Raw genomic sequence first — 22,337 nt, 5'->3', positions numbered from 1 at the left:
ATCACAATCAAGATGCACTAGAAATGAACAAACCAAAACACTTGAATGTTACGAGGAACAGACCCGAATCATGATTTACAATGTATAAACTTTGTAAATCATGTTTTAGAACAAATTGAAAAGTAGAAGGGATTTCTCATTTCTATTGTTGTCGGCTGCGAGTTCACATCGTGTGATTGGTGCTAGATTTCTGACAGTGTTGTCAAGTATTTACATTTTTATTTGGGGTGGCCCTATATTATAAACTATTATTTATATTTATTAAAAAGTCTATTAAAAGACAAACCTATGGGATCTCAAGCACGAGAAATATTTTTAAGTTTACAACCGAAGAAGCTAATGCAGATAAAGTGCAGATTAGTTGATTTAAAAAAAGATACAAGAACGTCTAGCTCAATTAACTGGTAATTACAATACTCATTTTCAAAATAAATTCAGATTTAAATAATTTAATTTAGTTCATAAATATAGTCTTCTGCGGGTCATCATGCAGGGTAGAGTTGATGGCAAAAAGGGAATAGCTAGAAAGAGGAAGTCATGGCTGCGAAATATTCGAGACTGAACAAACATGACTGTAGACGAATTATTCCACGTTGCAAAAGACAGAGAAGCTTTTCAAAATGTGGTCACCAACCTCCGTTCCGTTCAGTTACAATCAATAAAATTAGAATCAATAAATAAATAAAAAATTACAGCGCATTAGATTACCAGTGATACACAATTTGTATGATACACAATTTGGTTTTTGTAAAGGCCTAGGAACGCGTGAAGCTCTTTTTTCACTTAATATACTGACACAAAGATGCCTGGACGCCAATCAAGATATAAACACATGTTTTATTGACTATAATAAAGCATTCGATAAAGTTCAACATAAACAATTAATACCATATCAAATCATATCAAATTTATACTATAAAAGCGAGCAAAAGTACTTGTTAACGAACAGCTGTCAGAAGAAATTAAAATTAGACGTGGAGTGGGATAGGGATGCGTATTGTCGCTAATTCTTTTTAATGCCTACTCCGAAGAGGTCCTGAAAAAGGCTATTGAGGGTGAAACAGCTGGAATAAAGGTAAATGGAGTTCCCCTTAACAACATTTTATATGCGGACGACACTGGGATCTTAGCCGAAAATATTGAAGATCTTTAGAGACTGGTGACCAGAATAGCGTAGTATGGAAAAGAGTACGGTCTAATAATGAATGTTCCAGAAGACGAAATTTATGAGAATATTGAAAACTCAAATAAATACCGAGAATCTTCTAATAAACGGAACCAACGTCGAATAAGTGGACAAATATGCATATCTGGGAACAATCTCCACACATGATTACATTCAGGAGATCAAAATCAGAATAGTAAAGGCTAGGGCAAATGTCAACAAAATTGGAAGAGTGCTATGTACAAGGGATTTAAAATTATAATTAAGAGTTAGGTTTTTGAGGTGCTATGTTTTTTCGACGTTGTTTTATGGAATGTAATTTTGGACCTTGGACCTTGGACATCAATGAAAAAAACTGGAATCATTAAATATGTGGGTGTATAGAAGAATTCTAAAAATATCGTGGACAGAATACGTCACAAACAAAGAGGTTCTGAGAAGGATGTATAAAGAAAGAGAAGTTTTAAATATAATTAAAACAAGAAAATTAGAATATCTCGGACATATTACACGTGGAGAGAAATACACCTTGCTCCAACTGATTATGCAGGGAAATATCCAAGGAAAGGAAGCATAGGGAGGCGTAGAATGTCATGGCTGAGCAACCTGAGAGAGTTGTACAGGTGTACATCAAATGAACTTTTCAGAGCAGTCGTCTCAAAAGTCCGAATAGCTATGATGAATGCCGACCTCTGCCGCGGAGATGACACTTAAAGAAGAAGAAGAAGATTACCAGTTAATAATAAGTAAACAATGGATCAGTTAATTAGTAATTTGCAGTTTACTATTATTGATAATATAATTGTTATTTTAAGTGAAATTGTTATATTTACTGAAGAAAAATGATATAGGTAATATATCTTTATATGTATTACACTGTTTATATAACTTTGCACCTAAGTTAGTTAACACTCGTTACGTGCAGGACATATTCTGCATAAATATATTTTATTAAAAAATGTTTGCCCTGAGTTTTTTGACAAATTTGGACATATTGGAAAATAACGAAATTTAATTCAAAACTTGCATCAATTTTCTAACATAATAATATGATAAGTATACAACCTATATCTACTAACATCACATATTCAGATCCCAACTAAATTTTTGATACGGAAACTACGCATCTGTGACACCCGCAATGAAGTACTTTTCCTATCTCTCTTGGAATAATTCCTTTTCTATTTCCGCGCAACTCACCCGCCAGCTCTCGCTTGTCGGATTGTAAATCATTATTTGAGAGTGCAGCACTCTCATACCATAAGCTCCTTGTAACATTTAACGTGTCTTGGTGTGTTTATTTCTAGTGCATCTTGATTGCGATTTTAGTATAGACAAGTACTTTTTAGATGTCCTATTTCCGCAATAGTGGCTTTCATATTTTAGGAAATGACAAAATGCGATATTTGGCGTTTTAAATTTCTTCCGCAGAGCGTTTATTACCTGAAGGCGCAATTCCACGTCTATCACGGGAAATAATTCCAGATGGACTAATCTTGAATATATAGTTACTCTCCATTCAAATATAAAACTCCCTACCATTTTGTTATGTTGATAAAAAGGTAATTGAAGATGCCAAGAAAAATAAAGCAAAATGTAACGTGCCCAAGTGGGTATTTTTACATACCTAGTTATTCACCGACTGAATATTATATACCCGGATGGTCAAGTTAACATACATTATTTTAAAAAAATATTTAAAACTCTTCAATGTTAGACGATGTACCGGTTCTGATACTAAATAAATCGTCAAATTTAAATATTCACTGGCTCCTACCAAGTAAGCTTTTGCAAATTTAAATTACTCATTTATTCATCTTACTAAATTGAAAGAGAACTATTTCAAGATTGAGATATCTTCTTCTTCTTCATGTGCCTTGTCCGCTCCGAACGTTGGCAATCAACATGGCTATTCTGACCTTGTTTACGGCAGATCTGAATAGTTGAGCAGATGACAATCCGAACCATTGCCGCAAGTTTTGGAGCCACGAGTGTCTTCTCCTCCCTGGACCCCTTCTGCTGTCTATTTTCCCTTGAACGATCAGTTGTAGTACTCTATATTTATTATGTCTCATAACGTGACCCAAGTATTCCAACTTTCTTTTCTTTATACTTATTCCTACCTCTCTCTCTTTACCTAACCGGCGTAGTACCTCTTCGTTGGTCACGGGCTCAGTCCAGGATATACGTAATATCGTATATCCTGGGACATATAATGAGATATCTTGTTTTAGCGAAAATTTGACTTATCCACTTCTTCACGGATGGTACAGAACTTGTATTGCATCTTACATTTCTTCAGTAATTCCGTCCTCAAGAGGAGTACGGTTATTTTTATTATTCTGGAGCTCTTCTGATCCGATATTGGTAACACAAATCGATCTTATGCTGTTAGGTCGTGGATTTGTTGTTGTGATATATACAAATTTTGATAGAACTTTGATAGAATAAAACTGTTTGTTTTATTTACAGAACTCAACTCTAACGTCTCCCCTGAGACAAGTATGAACTTGTTAACAGGTAAGAAATTATATTTACTCTCTGGTGTAATATATATTTATTATAAGTCATTGGGTAAGATAAACAAACACTTACTCCTAAAAATAAAATGAAGTTCAACAAACGTCAACGCTTTACCAAAATAGAATAAAATTAAAACTAAATAAGATTAAAAATAAATTAAATAAAATTAAATACAGGTAAATAGATAAAAATAAAATTAAATTAAGTTAAACATAATTATGTATAAGTAAATACAAATTAAATAAATATTAATAAATAGTAAATGTCTGTAAAAACGCTGCCATACCGTTTTTGCTTAATTTCCCATGTAAAATCCAATAAGAAAATGCAAAGGTTCATTCTAATCATTTTTTGAGCGTTTTGTGGTGGGGGTAAAATAGTTCGTCGGATCGTGACGTATGATACATCATTGGTAAGGGGACGGGATAGCGAATATGTTGAGACAAAAAACACATTGCGGCATTGCTAAGAGAGCATTATATCATATCTCCTTTTTATTGGTCCGATTGGAGCGATTAAATGAAGGGAAGAATGTCATAAATATATTAAGACAGAAAAAACACAAACAAGGCCACTATTAAAAGGGCACTACACAGTCTTTATTATTATTGAACGTATAGTTACATACGAGTTGTCATAGTGTAATATGGATAAAAATAGTTTAACTAAAAAACAAATTTTGATTTATAGATTTAAAGAAGGCCTCTTGCTAAATGAAAAATAAACAACTGTACTAATCCTAACATGCGACATAGCAAATGAAAGAAAAGGAAAGAACGAATATATTAGATACGAAAAAACAAACAAGGCAACTACCAAAAGGGTACTACACAGTATTTTCATTATTAATGAACGTATACCGTTATACGAGATTTCATAATTTACTATGGATACAAATAGATTAATTATAAGTCAAATTTCGATTTATTGACTTAAAGAAGGCCTCTGACTGGATACAAAATAAACAACTGATCGAATCCTAATATGTCCTTAATAATAAATGTATACCGACATACGATATATCACATGGCACTATGGATGACAATAGACATATTTGCCTTATATATTGCTAATTAAAAGTTCATTCTCCTCCTCGTATCTTTTGAATGGTTATTGTTATACTAGTGAAATTTAGAGGGAGGAAATAAACAGATGTAGGCATCTCAACTAGTCATAACAAGTGACGTAATAGTGACAGATGACGTTACAGCGCCGCTATGACAGATAATTTTAAATAGTACTTTATGGCAAGTGATACCTCGTTTAAAAGGTATTGAAAATACCTATTCCGTTATAATAATTTTGTTTGAGTTTAAGCTCATTTCCATGAATAAATTAAATAATTACTAAAATTGTAGCTTCTCATTTAATTAATAAATATTTAACAACCAGTTCTAATAGTTAGTGTTCAAAATGTGCTCCATCTATTTCCTGACAGTAATGCATCCTATTTCTAAACTCTTTCCGTACTTGTTGAAATGTGTCGGGGGAAATTGCCCTACATTCTTTAAGAATTTTTTGTTTCAAAATGTCAATATTGTCGGGTGCTCTAGCGTAAACTTTAGATTTCAAGTATCTAGCCTAGATGAAGCTATGGTACCATATTTTGAAAGACACCCTACGAAATAATTTATACGAAACAAACCCATTCGTTGGGGTTATAAGCTTTGCATAGGTACTCTCCGTCTAGATTATATTGTATGGTTTACACCTTATCAACAAGACAACTCAGTGCAAATACCAGCCTCATACAAAAACTTGGGTCTTGGTTTGTCGGTTGTTTTATCTTTTGCAGAAATGCTTTAATCACGCTGGTCAAAAACGTGATTCCACTTTTTTTTTGATAACTTCTTTTCATCCCTGCTTCTTCTAAATGAGTTATGAACTAGAGGTCTTTTCGGTACAGGTACAATAACAGACAATAGAACATTAAAATGCCCCATATTCGCTCCAACAGCTATGAAAAAAAAAAAGGAAAGGGGAACTTACGATTATATATTAGATAAAAACACAGGAATTATACTTTGTCGCTGGCACGACATTAGTGTTGTTACAACTGCATCTAACTTTTGTTCAGTAAAAGCACATCACCTAGTCAAACGGTTTTCCCAGAAGGAGAAGAGACACGTTTTTTTTCTTAATCGAATATGATAAAGCAATACAGTTCTTTTATGGGTGGCGTAGACCGCTGTGACCAAAACATTAGTCTTTACAGGATCTCTATAAGAGGGAAAAATGGTACTGTCCGCTAATAGTACATGGAATTGACATGGTTATTCAAAACGCGTGACATTTGGACCGAAAAAACGGAGAAAGCCTTGATCAGCTTGAATTTAGAAGGCAAATAGCTTGCCACTTTCTGGAAACCTACAAAAAAGATACCAAACGCGGCGCAACAAGACGGAATCCCAAAACGGTCTTACATTCAAGGTATGAACTATTTAATTGTTTATTAAGAAAAACAATCTCGTTTCGGACTTTGCAAGAAAAAGGTTCAATTTTTGTGCGAAAAATGTAAAATACCATTACACCCTAAACAATGTTTTATAAATATAGTTCAAATTTATATATTGATGGGAGAAAGTCGATAAAATAAATGAAATTTTAGAAATGCTTGGCGGGCCGCACAAACGTTGCGAGTCCCGCCATTTGTCGGTAAATCTACACGGTTCAAAGGAGCTCGTAAGCTGACGCAAAAAACTAAACTAAAAACTCGATCATGGGAATGGTCCGACAACATTTCTACGCGTTAACCGAAATGTACGAAATATTTGACTCTAAATTACATATTACTTTTATTATTTTGAACTATAATGTAATATTGTTTTATATTTTATAATGGGAAGTAAATAAGCTATTTTCTTTCTATTAATTAGGATTTTCCTCAATAGCTCTGTATAAATATATTAGTAACTATGTATTTCTAGATTTGGGGAGTCCAAATGCAAGACCTTCAGTGTATTCTAATCAGCAATTTGGTACGTATATTTTTTTATAATATTAAATTAACGTCATCCGAATCGCTGGAATTATAGACGACAACAGTGAAAAACACATACACATACAATATTAACTAGATACTAACATAAAAAGCTGACTAATATACTTTATGTTATACGAGCCACTTCCTGTATCAGTTGGCCCAACGTTAGACTGATAAGAAAATTAAATTTCGTCTTCTTCTTCTTCTACTTCTTGGAGATCTTTCGATCTGTTTAATTCTGAAGCTGCCTCTGGTTAATTTCCTGGGACGTAGATTGCCAACTATCCCTCCATCTTTTAGGTGGTCTTTCGGGAGGTCTTGAACTAGGCGGGTTGTTTTCTAGGGCAATTTTTGAAAGTCTATTCTCATCTCATTGAACATTAGTTCAATTTACTAATGTTTGTATTTTGAGAACGATTTCCGAAGTGGAAGTTGAAACGTCAATGAACGTATTTTAACCTTTAATTGTGGCTTATTCCCATTTAAATATAAATTAATTTAAAATGCCACAAGAAAATAGCTTCAGAACAATATTGTCATATTAATTAATATGGGAACTTATAGAACATGCAGAGTATAATTTGTTTATGGTAATCGACTTCATAAACTTCAAATTCCATAGGTGGGCCAACTGATATTGGGAGGGGCTCGTAAATTAGATTTTAATTTAAATTTCTATATCATCGTAAATGCCCACGTTGGGAAAAATAGCCATCTGTTTTCTGTACCTTAATTTATATTCCACTGCACAAAAAGGAGCAACTACCAGATGTGAAAACTACCGTACATTGTCACTAATAATATATGTCAGTAAAATTTTATTGCTTATCATCAAAACAGAATAAAAACTTAATTACATTATCAAATACTGCAGGAACAAACGGCAAGTAAAGGTTTGAAAAGGAAAAGGTAGACGTGAACCGTGAAATTGTAATTCAATTGTATAAGCTGGATAATTCTTTGGTCCAATTTAAGAGAAATGAGTGCCTGATACACCTGGTGACTCTTATTAAAACTCTGTATCAGTCCAATATGGCAATAGTATCGCTAATCTGAGTTTCTCAAGCCAATTCAGAGCAGATTAGACAAGGATGTGATTTTTCGCTTGACTTACTCAATATTCATAATGTAAAATTGAATTGAAAAGCCTAATAAAATTAAACAAAACATAAGCAAAGAGGAACTAAAGGCTGTATGTATATGATAATAATTATCCTACAAAAAGACAAGGAAAATGCAACTGTGATAATGGATAAAATTCAATATGAGGACAAAATTAAAGACCTAATAACAAAACGATCTTATACAAAATAAACAAAGGATCCAACGAAGCCTTTGAAAAACAGAATATATAGAACTTTATTCAAGTTAAAAGATTATTAAGCAAATTATCAAAGAAGATTAATTACACCTCATACAGCAAGACACCTCATTTTTATGGAGTACCGAAAGTTCATAAGGCAAATACAACACTTAAACCTATTTGTAGTATCATGAATTTTCCTTTTTTATTAAATATTATACTAAAATGTGCAAATAAAAATAACACATCTATAAAAAATACACATTTTTTTAAATAAATTATCGAATCGAATTATGGAAGTTTTGACACAAATAGTTTATTTACAAATGCGCCATTATGTAAGACTTTAAATATAATCAAAACAAAATTAGAGAATGATGATGCATTGGCAACTAAAACAAGACTAAATGTATCAGTTATAATGGAGTTAATGACATTATGTACTAATATTACCTGTTTTCAACCAAATAATAAATTCTATAAGCAAAATTTTGGTCTAGCTATGGCCTCTAGTTTATCTCCGTTATTAGCATATAGTTATGGAAGATTTTGAATTCAATATTATTTTTAAACAAATTTGAAACCCACAGTATGGTGGAGATATGTAGATAATGTATTCTTAATATGGCCTTATGAATCAGAGTTGCTAGACACATTTCTGAATGATATAAAGGACGAAAAAGAGGGAATAAAATTCACCATGGAAAATTTGTTTAATTTATTAATGTTTTGCATTTTGAGAACGATTTGCAGTGGAAATCGAAACGTTAAAAATAAACTTATTTTAAATTTAAATTGTGGCTTATTTTTAATAAAAATAGTAATTAAAATAAGATGCCACAAGAATCTAGCTTCAGGACAATATTATTGAACATTTGCGGTGAACGTTTCATGAGGGTAGCTTAAGCAGGATTGGTTGAAGGCGTAACGGTGGCTGGTTGAATTTCGGAAGACCAAAAAAACGGTCACCAACCAGATGGTCCGACCAAATTCAGAATTCAGCAAAACATATAGAGCAGCTGAAGATAGCGACCAATGGCAAATATTTTTTATGAGTATTGGAGGAAGTCATGATCCTCGGTAATGGGTAAACGACAAGGTAGAGAGAGGGACACAAGTAATATAGATACACTTAGTTTTCCTGGATACCAATTGATGATTATGTTCTATTTGCTCGTACCTACTTTAAATATCTTTGTTAAATGAAGCTAGTCTTACAAGACCAATAAGCAATTATAATCTAACCTAGCTTACTATGACAAATTGTAATTGTTTTATGTCTTGTGCGTAATTATATTTAAAACTGTGTATTTTTAGATCCTCTTCCACCAATGAGTCTTTCACCAACCAGCGGAGATGGAGGATCATATGTGATATCCACGTATAGTAAGTGTATATTTTAAAGAGGTATTCTAAATATATATATATATATATATATATATATATATATATATATATATATATATATATATATATATATGTGTGTGTGTACTGGATTTAAGGACTATATTTTAAATAGTAACATATCTTATTTTTTAGGTATAAGTGCTATTAAAACAAGTGATACACCTGGTAAGTAACTGTCAAATTTTAGTATCATTAGTTATTTTTTGTAATTGTTAATCTGTTAATATTTACTGGGTTATAATTTATTTACTCCAACAATTAGTTTTATTTTTTCGAGTCCAGATTCCTCTCCAATACTAATCTTGAACGGAAGCGTCCGTAGTTTTATCAGCCTCGATTGCCACATAAGGAGCCATTTCTACCTTTTTGCTTATCCACGAGCGACGAAGTTCCCAAAAAGGTTGTATTATTTTCGGTTAAATGTATTTGCAATATAGTATCAACTTCTCCCATTACGTTGATAAGTCTCCGAAATACTCCAGGATTCGTAGATGTCAAACTTTCATCGTGGCCTATTAGAGCTAATTAAAATGCTCCGTACAACCATATAAATAGTCTGCTAGCAAATAATGATCTCGTTGAATTTTCGATTAAAAGTTCTATTACCACTTTGTCCCGTCTGCATTATTTCCAATTTTGGTTTACGAGGTCCTCATTATTTTATATTTAATCGTTTTTCGAAGTCAAAAGTATATATAATAGTCTCCCGTTTTATACCGCTCGCGGCTTTGGGAGTATAGCAGGGTAGTCTGCTATATCTAGGGCCTACGGTATACAAGTAAGGTAACATGGCCAGTGCTACGCTTCAACCGCCTATTATTACCCCTGGTTTTACCCAAGGTACTCATTTTATTCAGGCTGAGTCGACTTGGGGCCTATAGACATTTTTAAAAATGTCTAGTTGTTCTTGCCGGCGATAGGATTCGAACTCCGGACCACCGGCATGCGAGGCAAGAATCCTACCGCTTGCGCTACGCAGGCCCAAGTCAAAAGTATTTTCCTTAATAAAATTTGCACTAATATTAATTGTTGCCATATCGATTTATCGGATATCGACAATAATAATCTCAGAATTGAGAATTGTACACTTCCAGACTGAAAAATAAATATCTAAGATTCTTAATGGAAATACTGCATCGTTGCCAGTTACTACCTAAATTTAAGGATATTTGATTTCGGACATGGCAATTCATCATATACCGCCCGATAATTTTCTAACTTGACAGCACTGGGCCGGTCACTGGAAGAATGTCTTAGAAGAAGGAATAATCTTAGGGTTTGCTCATTTGCTTGTTATGATGTATTGTATATGAGGTTTGTCGGGGTGGTCATATTAAAGTTGAGTGAAAATTCAGGTAAGAAGTTATCAATTATTACGTTTTCTCTGCATTGACCAACCATGTATTTAGAGCTTTGCTACTTGTATAAAATTTGTGCTATTAATTATTTTCAAATGTACTATAGTAGCAGCTATGTACAATGTATGTCGCTTGTGATAGTAGGACTGGGAGTCCTAATGACTATGTTCAGCGTGGAAATCTGTGCCCATAAGTAGTTGCTTAATTTATTTATAAGTAATAAATTCTTCTATAAAAATATTACATCGCATTGAACAATAAATCGCAATAAAGCTAAGCTAATCCCAAGTTTTTTTTTCGCAACCCTTACCTTACCTTTTTTATTTACAGTATTTGATGTTATTTTTAATTATATCTGCACTATCAACTCGAGCTCTGTAGACGTATATATTATGCGGTAGGTTGAGTTGGTTTTAATTTAACATTCTACTTTACTGAAGTCCTATTCATATTGCAGCAATCCCATATTTCTTTTAGTTTAAATAATTTATATGCACACATTTTTCAGAGGATTTAATGTATCAGCGTCTACTCTGGTTGGGAGGTGTCCTAAACCCAAATGGAACTATAAACATTTTAGGAGGTAAGTTAATACTCAAAATGCGGTTAAATATTTTAATGTTTACTACACGATACACAAATACCGGTATGCTACTCAAGGAATAGAAATCTGTATCCCGACGCGAATGACGTCATCTGCGAAGCAACAGTACAGGGTACTACGGTGTTCGAGATGTAGGATTCCCTGTCCCGGTAGATGTATTTGTTCATCGTGTGGTAGATGAATTGTTTTTACAAATTAATCATCCCTGTGATAAGTCTTTCAATATTTTTGTTTTTGCAGATCCTTCACATTTGATTAAACTGGCCCGAAACCATGTAATTGATCATGGTTTTTTATATTGACATTAAAATAATCAACAAGGATTACTTTAAAGTGCTACTAAATATATCAACTTCAAAATTGACAATTGCGCATAAATTGACACTACATCATCTTTGTTTAAAAGGCTCTATGAGGCAAAGAGTGAGACCTGCAGTTCAATTATTGTCAAATTATGTGGCAAAAGCTATTAGTTATGCTGGAGAAAATGGACTTAGGCCAAAAGATAGTTATTGGAAAGAAGCTGCTGAAATTGTTCAGTTACTTAATGATCAGTTTGATCTATTAAATTCTCGATGTAAGTTCGTTGCCAATTTTCCAACACGAAATGCATATGGTACAGATTTAGATAAGCCGTCACGTCTAATTTAAACCTGAAAATGAGATTGGTTAGATGCTTCATCTTCTCGATACTTCTGTACGGAGTAGAGACTTGGACTTTAAACAAGAGCAATATCGATAAACTAGAGGCCTTCGAAATGCGGATATACAGAAGAATTTTGAAAATACCTTGGACAGACAAAGTAACAAATAGTGTAGTTCTTCGAAGAATGAACAAAGAACGGGAGCGGTTGATCACCATCAAGAAAAGAAAGTTGGAATATCTTGGTCATGTGATGAGACGGAAAAAGTACCGATTGCTCCAGTTAATTCTCCAAGGAAAGATTCAGGGCAAACGAAGCGTGGGGAGACGACTTATATCTTGGCTGCGCAATTTAAGAGACTGGTTCCAGTGCACATCTAACCAATTATTTATAGCAACAGCTTCAAAGATACGAATAGCAATGATGATTGCCAAACTCCGTAGCGGAGAGGGCACTTGAAGAAGAAGAAGTCACGTCTATTGGATGAAATGTCAGAAACGGTCAATTCAATGCGGGGTTGGTCAACATAAAGGACTTATTCCATTTCAAAAAGGGATATTGCTTACTAATAGATCTCTGAAAGAGTTACTTTGTTACCTATAAGCAAAATACAACGTTGACTATATTTTAACTTCGAGGTTGAATCAAGATGTGCTAGAGAACTTTTTTTCTTATATTCGAGAAATGGGTGATGCAAATGATCATCCTTTTCCAATAGATTTTAAATATAGATTAAGGTGGCATATTTTAGGAAAACATTCGGCAGCGATCTTAAAGGAATGTCGCAATACTATTGAAACTAGTGAATCCTGCGTAAGTAACAGCTCAATAGAAAGTCCTCAATTGCCAAGCGATATTTCGGCGTCATATTTGCTTGATACAAAAAATGCTGTCTAATTTGGTAGAAAAAATTGAAGGTATGAAATAATCTCAGTCTGAAGAGGACAAAATACTTCACAATACATTTATAGAAGCTCACTACTTGGAGGAGGATCATATAATTGACGATGACATTTTGAAAGTCGCAGATAATTATGAGGTGGAAGAATAAATTCATCGGGACTCTTTGAAGTGTGTTGCGGGTTTTGTTGCATATAAATTCAAATATAAATATAGTTTAGGAAACCCTACAAAAACTTAATAGACATATATGGAACCAGATACAGATAGTCTCTAGAGGTTCTTTTTTGTATCCAAACGAAGAATTGTGGAAAGCTACACTAAAAATGGAATCATTGTTTTGTACAATCTATGAAAGCTCTTTATCAAAAAAACCTAAAATCTTTCAACAGTAGGACACGCACATATATAATATTAAAAGAAATGAGCAAACAGATTAATTTCAGTAACTATTAAGGGAAAGATTCTCTATTCTGAAGAAATTATGAAGAAAGCATTGGAGGAAGTAGAGATTGGGATAGAAGTTAACGGCCAACCAATTAATAATATTAGATACGCAGATAATACACTAAATCCGGATCTTCTTCTTCTTAAAGTGCCTATCCGTTCCGGATGTTGGCGATCATCACGGCTATCTTAACTTTATTTATTGCAGCGCGGAACAGTTCAGTGGTAGTCGTGTTATACCACTTTCGTAAATTTTGAAGCCAGGAAATGCGTCTTCTTCCCGGTCCTCTCTTACCATTTACTTTCCCTTGGAGAATCAGCTGGAGAAGGCCGTAACGTTCTTGATTTCTCATTACATGTCCTAGATATTTCAACTTTTTAGTTTTGACGGTCATGAGAATTTCACATTCTTTCCCCATTCTACGCAGGACCTCCACATTAGTAACTCTGTCAACCCAAGATATACGTAAGATGCGCCTATAACACCACATTTCGAAAGCATCGAGCCGATTCATAGATGCAACAGTCAGTGTCCATGCTTCCATTCCGTAGAGCAGAACTGTGAATATGTAGCAGTTCAATAGACGGCATTTTGTTTTTAATGATATGTCTCGACTATTGAAAATGGTTCTCATTCTAACGAATGCTGCTTTTGCTTTTATTATTCGCTGTTTAATTTCTGTTGAGTGATCCCATTGTCTATTTAAATTGGTGCCTAGATATGTATATTGCTCGACTCTTTCGATATTCTGTTGGTTGATTGTAAGTTGAGCGTTTAATATTGGTTTTTTACTAATTGTCATAAATTTGGTTTTCTTTATGTTAAGAGCTAGTCCGTATCTGTTGCTGACTTCTGTTACGCGATTTGTTAATATCTGTCATTCAGATTATCGGCAAAAACTATAGTGTCATCTGCATATCTAATGTTATTCAACCATTCACCGTTTATTAGCATTCCTTTCGCACAACTGTCTAAAGCTTCCTTAAATACCCATTCAGAATAAATGTTGAACAACAATGGAGACAAAATACAGCCCTGTCGTACTCCACGTTCTATTGCAATTTTATCAGTTAACTGGTCTTCTATTTTGATTTTGGCCGTTTGATTGTAGTAAATGTTTCTGATAATTCTAAGATCTTTGTTGTCAATTCCAATTTCTTGCATTAGAGTCATTAATTTGTCATGTTTTACTCTGTCAAATGCCTTCTGGTAATCTATAAAGCATACGTATATGTCACAATTCACATCCCTGCATCTCTGAAATAGCACCTGTACAGCAAAAAGGGCCTCCCGTGTTCCCAGAGCATCACGAAATTCGAATTGTGTTCTTGTTAGTTGTTCCTCACATTTTGTATATATTCTTTTGTGAATGACCTTTAGAAATGTTTTAAGTAAATGGCTCATAAGGCTTATAATTCTATAGTCTTCGCACTTTCTCGCTTTGGGTTTTTTTGGAAGATTTATAAAAGTTGACACTAACCACTCTTGGGGAACCACGCCCGTATCATATATACTGTTAAATATATTTGTCAACCATTTTATGCCATCATAGTCCATAAGTTTTAAGAATTCTGAGTGAAAATTATCAGGGCCTACTGCTTTACCATCTTTGGTGCTTTTGATGGCATATTTTACTTCTTCGACTGTAAATGGTGGTCCAGATTCGCTATTGGTGTTTGTTGTAATACGTGTGTTACTTCGTATATCTTCAAAAGTTTTTTCTACGTATTTAATCCAAATATCTTTTATGCTCTATTTCCAGTACTATGTTTCCCTGATTATCTGTCAGGAATCCAGTGTTCTTGTGTTTATATAAGCCTGCCGCTTCTTTAATCTTTTTATGGAGGTTAAATGAATCATGTTTTTGTTGTAATGACTCTATCTCGGTACACTTCGAGCTAAACCAATTTTCTTTTGCTATTTTAATAGCCCTTTTTATTTCGTTATTTATGTTGTTGTAGTAATTCCTATTATCTTTAGCGTTTCTTCTGTCTTCCATCATACATAGAATCTCCTCCGTCATTCATTCCTTTTTATTTGTTCTTTTAGGTTTTAAGTATTTCTCTGTTATTTCTTGACTTACTTTGTGAAAATTTTCTAGTTCTACATCTGTGTTATCTGTCTCTGTACGGGCCCATGGTTTTTCTGTACGAGCCCACGTTTTTTCTTTTAGGCGTTTTTGTACCTTTTCCTTTACTGTTTTATTTTCCAGTTGGTTAATAGCGTACTTCATAATTTTTGGTCTTTGAACTTTCTTTAAACTAAGTTTCATTTTGGCGATAAGTGGATTGTGGTCCGAATTTATGTCGGATCCCGGGTACGCTTTAACAGATGTTATAGCGTTTCTAAATCGTTTGTTAATAAGAATATAGTCTATTTGATTTCGTACTGTGTGATCTGGAGTATCCTGGGGAGATTTCCTCGTATATAGTCGTCTTGGAGGAAGATCATAAAAGGTGTTTGTCACTACGGGCTGTTCTTCAGTTGCAAATTCAATCAAACGGTCTCCGCGTTCATTACGTTCCCCTAGACCAAAGGATCCCACTAAATCCGGATGAAGAAATTAAAACTCGTATAGAAATTGCAAGAGGAGCATTTATGAAACTTAGATCTATTCTGAGCAAATCTCAGCTGAACTTACAGCTGAGAATTAAGTTCCTAAAATGTTATGTGTATGTTGTATTACTGTATGGATTTGAAACCTGGATTATGAAGGTTAACATGTTGAACACATTAGAAGCCTTCGAGATGTGGTTATATCGTAGAATGTTCAGAAATCATGGGTTCAACACATTTCAAACAGAGAAGTCTTAAACAGAGTAGATCAAGGTAAAGGCGACTTAATAAAGATGATAAAAAATAAAAAACTCTATTATCTGGGATATATAATGAGAGGAAGCAGATACAAGATAATGCAGTTGATACTCAACGGAAAGATAGATGAAAAAAGAGGAATTGATAGGAAGAAATACTCATGGCTTCGTCAATGAACTGGCTTATTAGCAGATGAATTATTACACGCCGCGCAAGATCGAGAACGATATCGGCAAATCGTCATGGAACCTACCCACGCCTAAAACTTGGGCACGGTACTCAAAGAAGAAGAAGAAGAAGAAGAATTTGCATAATCATAGGCTTGCATTAAATAAACAAAATAGAAAAATAAGTTATAGGTCCCTTTTTTTTTGAAAAAAAAAAAATAAAATTGTTAAGTTATGTAAACTCAATCTATGGTTCTATAAAAAATACACAGGTTTTGTAAAAACTCAACTAAGCGTGTGAATTTTTTGAAATTTTTAAATTTATTGCATCCCACAAAAAAAAAATAAAAACGAAGTTGTATAGATCTCAAAACATATGATTAACCCCGCAAAAACTTTTAAAAACCCTAAAAAACAAAGTTTTTTAGGCCTTTTTGCATTTTGCAACGATCACAGTATTGAAAAAATTGCCACACGATCTTATACTGGTAGCCACAAAGACTTTCTGTTTGCAACTTCAGAGTCAATATTATAATGTAGTAAATCACTTAATGTTTGTTTGTAACTGATTACAGTTTGACAAATACCCGGATTATTAGTGTCAAAAACATGTTTTTTAATTTGCTGGAATTGGCATACGGTAAATAAGTTACAGTGGCCAGTATGGCCCAGATTAAAAAAAAATTTTCTATTTGTTTATGTATTATTTTAATAATTTTCTTAGGTGCATATGATTTGGACACGTTTAATACTGTTGCTGCTAATGGAAAATGTAGACCGACACCTGTCAGGAATACTCGCGAAGGAACTTGCAGTTTGCTGGTGAATTGTCCAAAAGTCTATCCATATCTGACAGACTTCGCGGCATACGAGCAATATGCTTGCATCCTTAATAACAAGTAAGTAAAAAAGTAAAATATGAATCAAAGTTTAGAAAAACTTCAATCCTACCTATGCACATTTCAATGGTGTAAAAGGGTTAGCATCATATTAAATATACCCTGGTACATAAAAGGGGCGTTATTAACATCAGCAGCAGCCTAAATAGGTTAGGTCCCGTGGTCTGTTTCATTCCCTTACTTCATGTCGTTATGGGTGTAAATAATTTCAAAATAATTCTATACCGATGCTATTTTTAGGTGTTTTAATATTCTGCAATATTGTCATTAAGAGCAAATGTGTTCAACTCTTATATAATCTCCATGTGTGTGTGTGTGTGTGTGTGTGTGTGTGTGTGTGTGTGTGTGTGTGTGTGTGTGTGTGTGTGTGTGTGTGTGTGTGTGTCTAAATACTAATACTAACTATTAATAATGTAAATATATTTTTTTCCACAGCGCTAAGACCTAAACCTGATTCAACACCTCGGAGGTTTAGGTCCTCTATTATTATTATTTTATATTAATTCGGTAGATATATACATTTGGCCAAAGTCTTTTACAAATAAATATTCTTCCTGGAACTTCTATGATTCGTAATAACCTTTCCATTTTTGGAATACAATAAATAAATAAATACAAACACAAAATACAACCAAAAAACTGACATCTTAATATTGTTCTTGTCAAATAATGACATTGATTAGTCACATTATTATTTAAGGTTACTGGTCGAATGAGTTGAAGCGCGGTATTTAGAACCAGAAGTCGCGAGTTCGATCCCAATGAGGGAATATATTTTTTTAATTATTATGTTCTGATTTTTCACTTTGGTTTGAAAAATCAAAGAATGGAAAAATCATATCTTTTTTAATATTGTCTCGATAATTTTATAAATTATTTATTTTTCCAAACTATTTTATTTTTCATTGAATATTTAGTACATATAGTAGTCATGGGCGTAGAGATGAAAGAGACAAATATAATGATTGTTATTTTAAATTTCTTTTATGTATATGTTTATATGTATGGAGATAAATCTCAAAAAAGGTCGACCTAATGATTTATACAAGTGCTTTCAAATAATATATTAATTTCTTCATGGCCCCATTTAAAAGTATCTTACAAAATGGCGCCAAAACGCTATTAATAAAACTGAGGCTTAGTTGAGTTACCTAAAAATTTAGTAATTTAAGTCTTAAGGTTCAGAAAAGAGTTGTTTGAGTTATTTCGTTTTTTTTCCACGTTAGCATATTGAATAAATTTATTTATTTTCGCTAGAATATATGTTGAATATGTTGTGATTATCTCCACAATTTATGAGAACAAACTATATACTAAAATTTTTGACTCTTTTAATATTTATTATTAAGGACTCAATAGTTATTATTGTCTGTCTATTTTTCTGCCTTTATGCGCTATAACTATAAACGAAATCTTAAAAACTTGATACTTGATACATAGCTTGGTCCAAGGTCGAACCCTATTGAATTTCTTCTTCTTATTCTTATTCGTTCTAAGCAATTCTGCTTGTTCATTAGCGAATTAATACATCTATGGAAGCTTGTCAATCCGTCTTTTGCCCAGTCGTCCGATACTTCTGGTGACTTACCTCTTGCTATTTTGATGACACGGGTCTCCCTCATTCTGCTTATGGGGTTATTCTATTTTAATTTTTTTCTATTTATTGTCTATTCGCTTATACACTGTATGGTACATTTTCTTCTAATGTCTTCGCTTCTCTTTCGATCTCTTAGCGTATTTCCTGTAACTCTTCTCAGTACTCTCACTCTCGTCCCTGCCGTTTTCAGTAACCTTTGTGTTGTGGCTGTGTCGAGTCTTGTTTCTGAGGCATATGTCATTATTAGTCTTACACTGACTTTATAAATTCTTGACTTCATCTCAGTGTTAATGTGTCTGTTTCGCCATATAGTGTTATTAACTCATCCTGTTAGTCTATTTGCTTTTTGTACTTGATTTCTCACTTCTTTGTCCAAGACTCCATAGCTGCACAATGTAGCTGCACATTAGTAATAATGGTATTTTATTTCCATTATTTTTCATCAAAATATTGATCAATCCTTCATTTACTATACTCCTATTAAAGGTCAAATGTTGTTTATACACAGCAAACGATGCACCATATACCTATATACTTAATTTTGTTTCTCTTTCTGCTCTCTCTTACCTATAGCATTACATATGTAATGATTGTGCAGATTGACTCCCATATAAATTTGTAACGGCGAACGCGTGTATAGAAGTATAACTTCTACCAGCAGTCCCACTGGACTGCCACACCCGTTTTTTTATTTTATATAATTATTTTATTCTTATTCTTTTTTATTTCTTATTTATTTATTATTTTTTTTAAATTTATTTTTGTTTTTTTGTTTTTTTTTATAATATCAATTTTCATACTTTTTAGATGGTTATAAACAATTTGGTAGAAATTTATATTACGTGTACATAGAATGGCACTTAAATTGGTGGGGAGAGTAGCTTCTGCTGTTTGTAGATTTTTGTATAACGTTTGGTTTAGTATCTGGAAGCTTGCACAATTGAAAATTACATGTTCTAATGTACTTTTCCTCAAGTGCAGTTTTGAGAATTGACCAACCCTAGTTTATTTTTGTGGGATGAATATAAACCATGTTTGTTTCATGCTTTGTTTAAGGTCTTAATGAAGTGCCGATTTGTAATACCAAAAAACAAAAATGTTTCATTTGTTTTTTCTTAAACCATTGTCGTAGATCAGTGACTGGCTTTAATGGTTCTTCTATCGTTTTCCCTGTTGTAGTAGCATCCTTTGCTATTCTATTCACTATTTCATTTCTGTTAATTCCATAATGGGTCTTAATCCAAATCAAAGACATTTATTTACCTTTATTCGTACGTGACTTGATCGCTTCTAAAATTCTTCGAAAGTTAAATGTCTATTTACAACATCATAGATCAACATCAGTTGATCATTCGAAAATTTTTCCGTGGTGTTTTCTAACGCACCGATGAAAGCTTCGATCGACTTATTTTCCGTATACATGCAAAAGTCTTCTGCTACTGAAGTAGTAATTTGGTTTCTTTAGTAATAGAACTGGTAACATTTGCAGTGTATAACATAAATAATAATGGACTGAGGATGCATCGTTGTGGTAATCCAACTGATGTTAATTTGGGCATACCTATCATTTTATTTATTTTTAGATTCACTTTTTTATCTCGGTACAATGTTATTAGGTTCGCAATAACACTTTCTGAAATTCCTATGCCATATAATTTATCTGTTAGTATGTCTAGATTAAGTACATCATAAGCTCCCTTAATGTCTAAAAATAAGCAGGAGAGTGAATTGTTTCGGGTAAATGCTAATTGTATATGAGTAACCAATGATGAACCAACAAACTTGAAGCATTTGAAATGTGGTCATTGAGAAGAATGATGCGCATACCTTGGGTGGATAGAGTTCGAAACGATGACGACCTTAAGAGAGCCGGCGTGGAAAGAGAACTCTTTGAATTAATTAAAAAACGCAAGATTGGTTACCTTGGGCACATATTGAGAGGAGCAAAATATGAAATACCACAGTTAATCCTACAAGGGAAGATCGAAGGTAGGAGAGGAGCCGGCCGCAAACAATTATCCTGGTTAAGGAATATTAAAGAATGGACAGGAATACACAATACAGGCGAGCTGTGTCAGGCCGCCAAGAACCGAATTCTAGTAATGAGATAGTCGCCTACGCACTTTGGTGTATGGCATGTTAAGAAGAAGAAACCAATGATGCTCTAACTTCTTGAGTCGAGCGTCCTCTTCTGAAAGCATACTACTAAAACATTTTTTTAGATGCAATAAATTAAACACGGTCGAATAAAAATTATTGGCATTTTAAAAAAATATCAGTTTTTTGGATCGTTACAGCATATAAATAATCGTTTATTGGTAGCTTTGAATATACTAGAATTTTAGTTTTGGAAACTTTTAGATTTTTAGAACTGTTTGCTATGAAGAACTATAGAATTTAATATATTGTGCGTTGCTTGCTATTACAGACAGTATGGTCATAGTTGTATATGCTGTTTATGTTCGTCTGTTGCTTCCCTGAATATAGATCTCTCGAGTTACTTAACAGTAACTAAAAAAAAGACGTCCTAGAATGGTTAAGAACCAAAGTGTTACCATGCATTTCCAAATTTCCAAATGAAGTATAAAAAGCTAAAGGTATTAATAAATATGTATTCTGTGCAACAATACTACAGCTAATATAAAACTATTTTCTAATGGTTTATTCGTATTTACAGATATGCTGGAGTTTGCTGTCCATGATTACGTTTTATACCATAAAAAAAATAATAGTTACATTGTTTATAAAATATTTAAATAAAGCATTTTTAGTATAATTATTTTTATTTGGTTTAGTTAGATAAAGACCAACTTCCCCAATAAAGACATAAACTTCCCCACTAATAAATTCCTAAAGGATCTGTTGGCCAGGTAGGTATATGTTCATCTGTTGATATAAAATTGTTGCGTTTCATTACCATGTAAAGTTAGCAGTAAGAGTGTTTCGAAAACATAATAGAACATGGACTGGGAGAAAAAAACGAAAGAAGGAACCGGCTACTACAGTTTTGTGAAGAAAAATTATAAGTAGTTACTAATACATAGTTCAAATTGCCCCCAAGGAGATTATATACTTGAAATTCTCCTCAAGATAGCCCAGAAATAATCGTAATAAACGAAATAGATTTCATCTTAAATATTAATTGATAAATTCCGAAACTCCATAAAATCTGTTAAAATCTACCCAGGACCAGACATCGGGTCTGATTCCAATTCACTGGCAGCTAAAGTAATAATACGATTGAAGAAAAATCAAAGACTACATTGAGATTAACAAAGTAAATCTTGTCGCTCTGAAGGACAACAAAAGTCTTAAGCTAGATACACAACTTAACCAAAACCTACAACTAATAAAATTCAGGATATCTAATATATATATACATATATATATATATATATATACATATATATATATATATATAAATATATATATATATATATATATATATATATATATAAATATATTTATATATATATTTATATATATATATATATATATATATATATATATATATATATATATATA

The 22,337-nt window shown here is 33.0% G+C and overlaps 2 protein-coding genes across 2 annotated transcripts in view; one reads left to right on the top strand and one right to left on the bottom strand.

Moving 5' to 3' along the window:
• The window catches only part of LOC140447411 (inter alpha-trypsin inhibitor, heavy chain 4-like), a 57,436-nt gene extending 35,848 nt beyond the window's left edge, over positions 1-21,588 (top strand). The window contains exons 9-15 of the mRNA XM_072540049.1: positions 3,638-3,685; positions 6,616-6,666; positions 9,292-9,360; positions 9,514-9,546; positions 11,248-11,322; positions 17,041-17,215; positions 21,490-21,588. Coding sequence (XP_072396150.1) covers positions 3,638-3,685; positions 6,616-6,666; positions 9,292-9,360; positions 9,514-9,546; positions 11,248-11,322; positions 17,041-17,215; positions 21,490-21,514 — 476 coding nt within the window. The 3' untranslated portion in view covers positions 21,515-21,588. The remainder of the gene's footprint in view (positions 1-3,637; positions 3,686-6,615; positions 6,667-9,291; positions 9,361-9,513; positions 9,547-11,247; positions 11,323-17,040; positions 17,216-21,489) is intronic.
• Positions 1-22,337, bottom strand: part of LOC140447412 (pyrokinin-1 receptor-like) — a 649,679-nt gene that overhangs the window by 99,637 nt on the left and 527,705 nt on the right. The gene's annotated exons all lie outside the window — the stretch shown is intronic.

This window comes from Diabrotica undecimpunctata, chromosome 8 (genome assembly GCF_040954645.1).
Source record: "Diabrotica undecimpunctata isolate CICGRU chromosome 8, icDiaUnde3, whole genome shotgun sequence".
Classification (NCBI taxonomy): Eukaryota; Metazoa; Arthropoda; class Insecta; order Coleoptera; family Chrysomelidae; genus Diabrotica; species Diabrotica undecimpunctata.
Note: the sequence above shows the minus strand (reverse complement) of the source record. Positions and strands in the feature narration are given on the sequence as shown.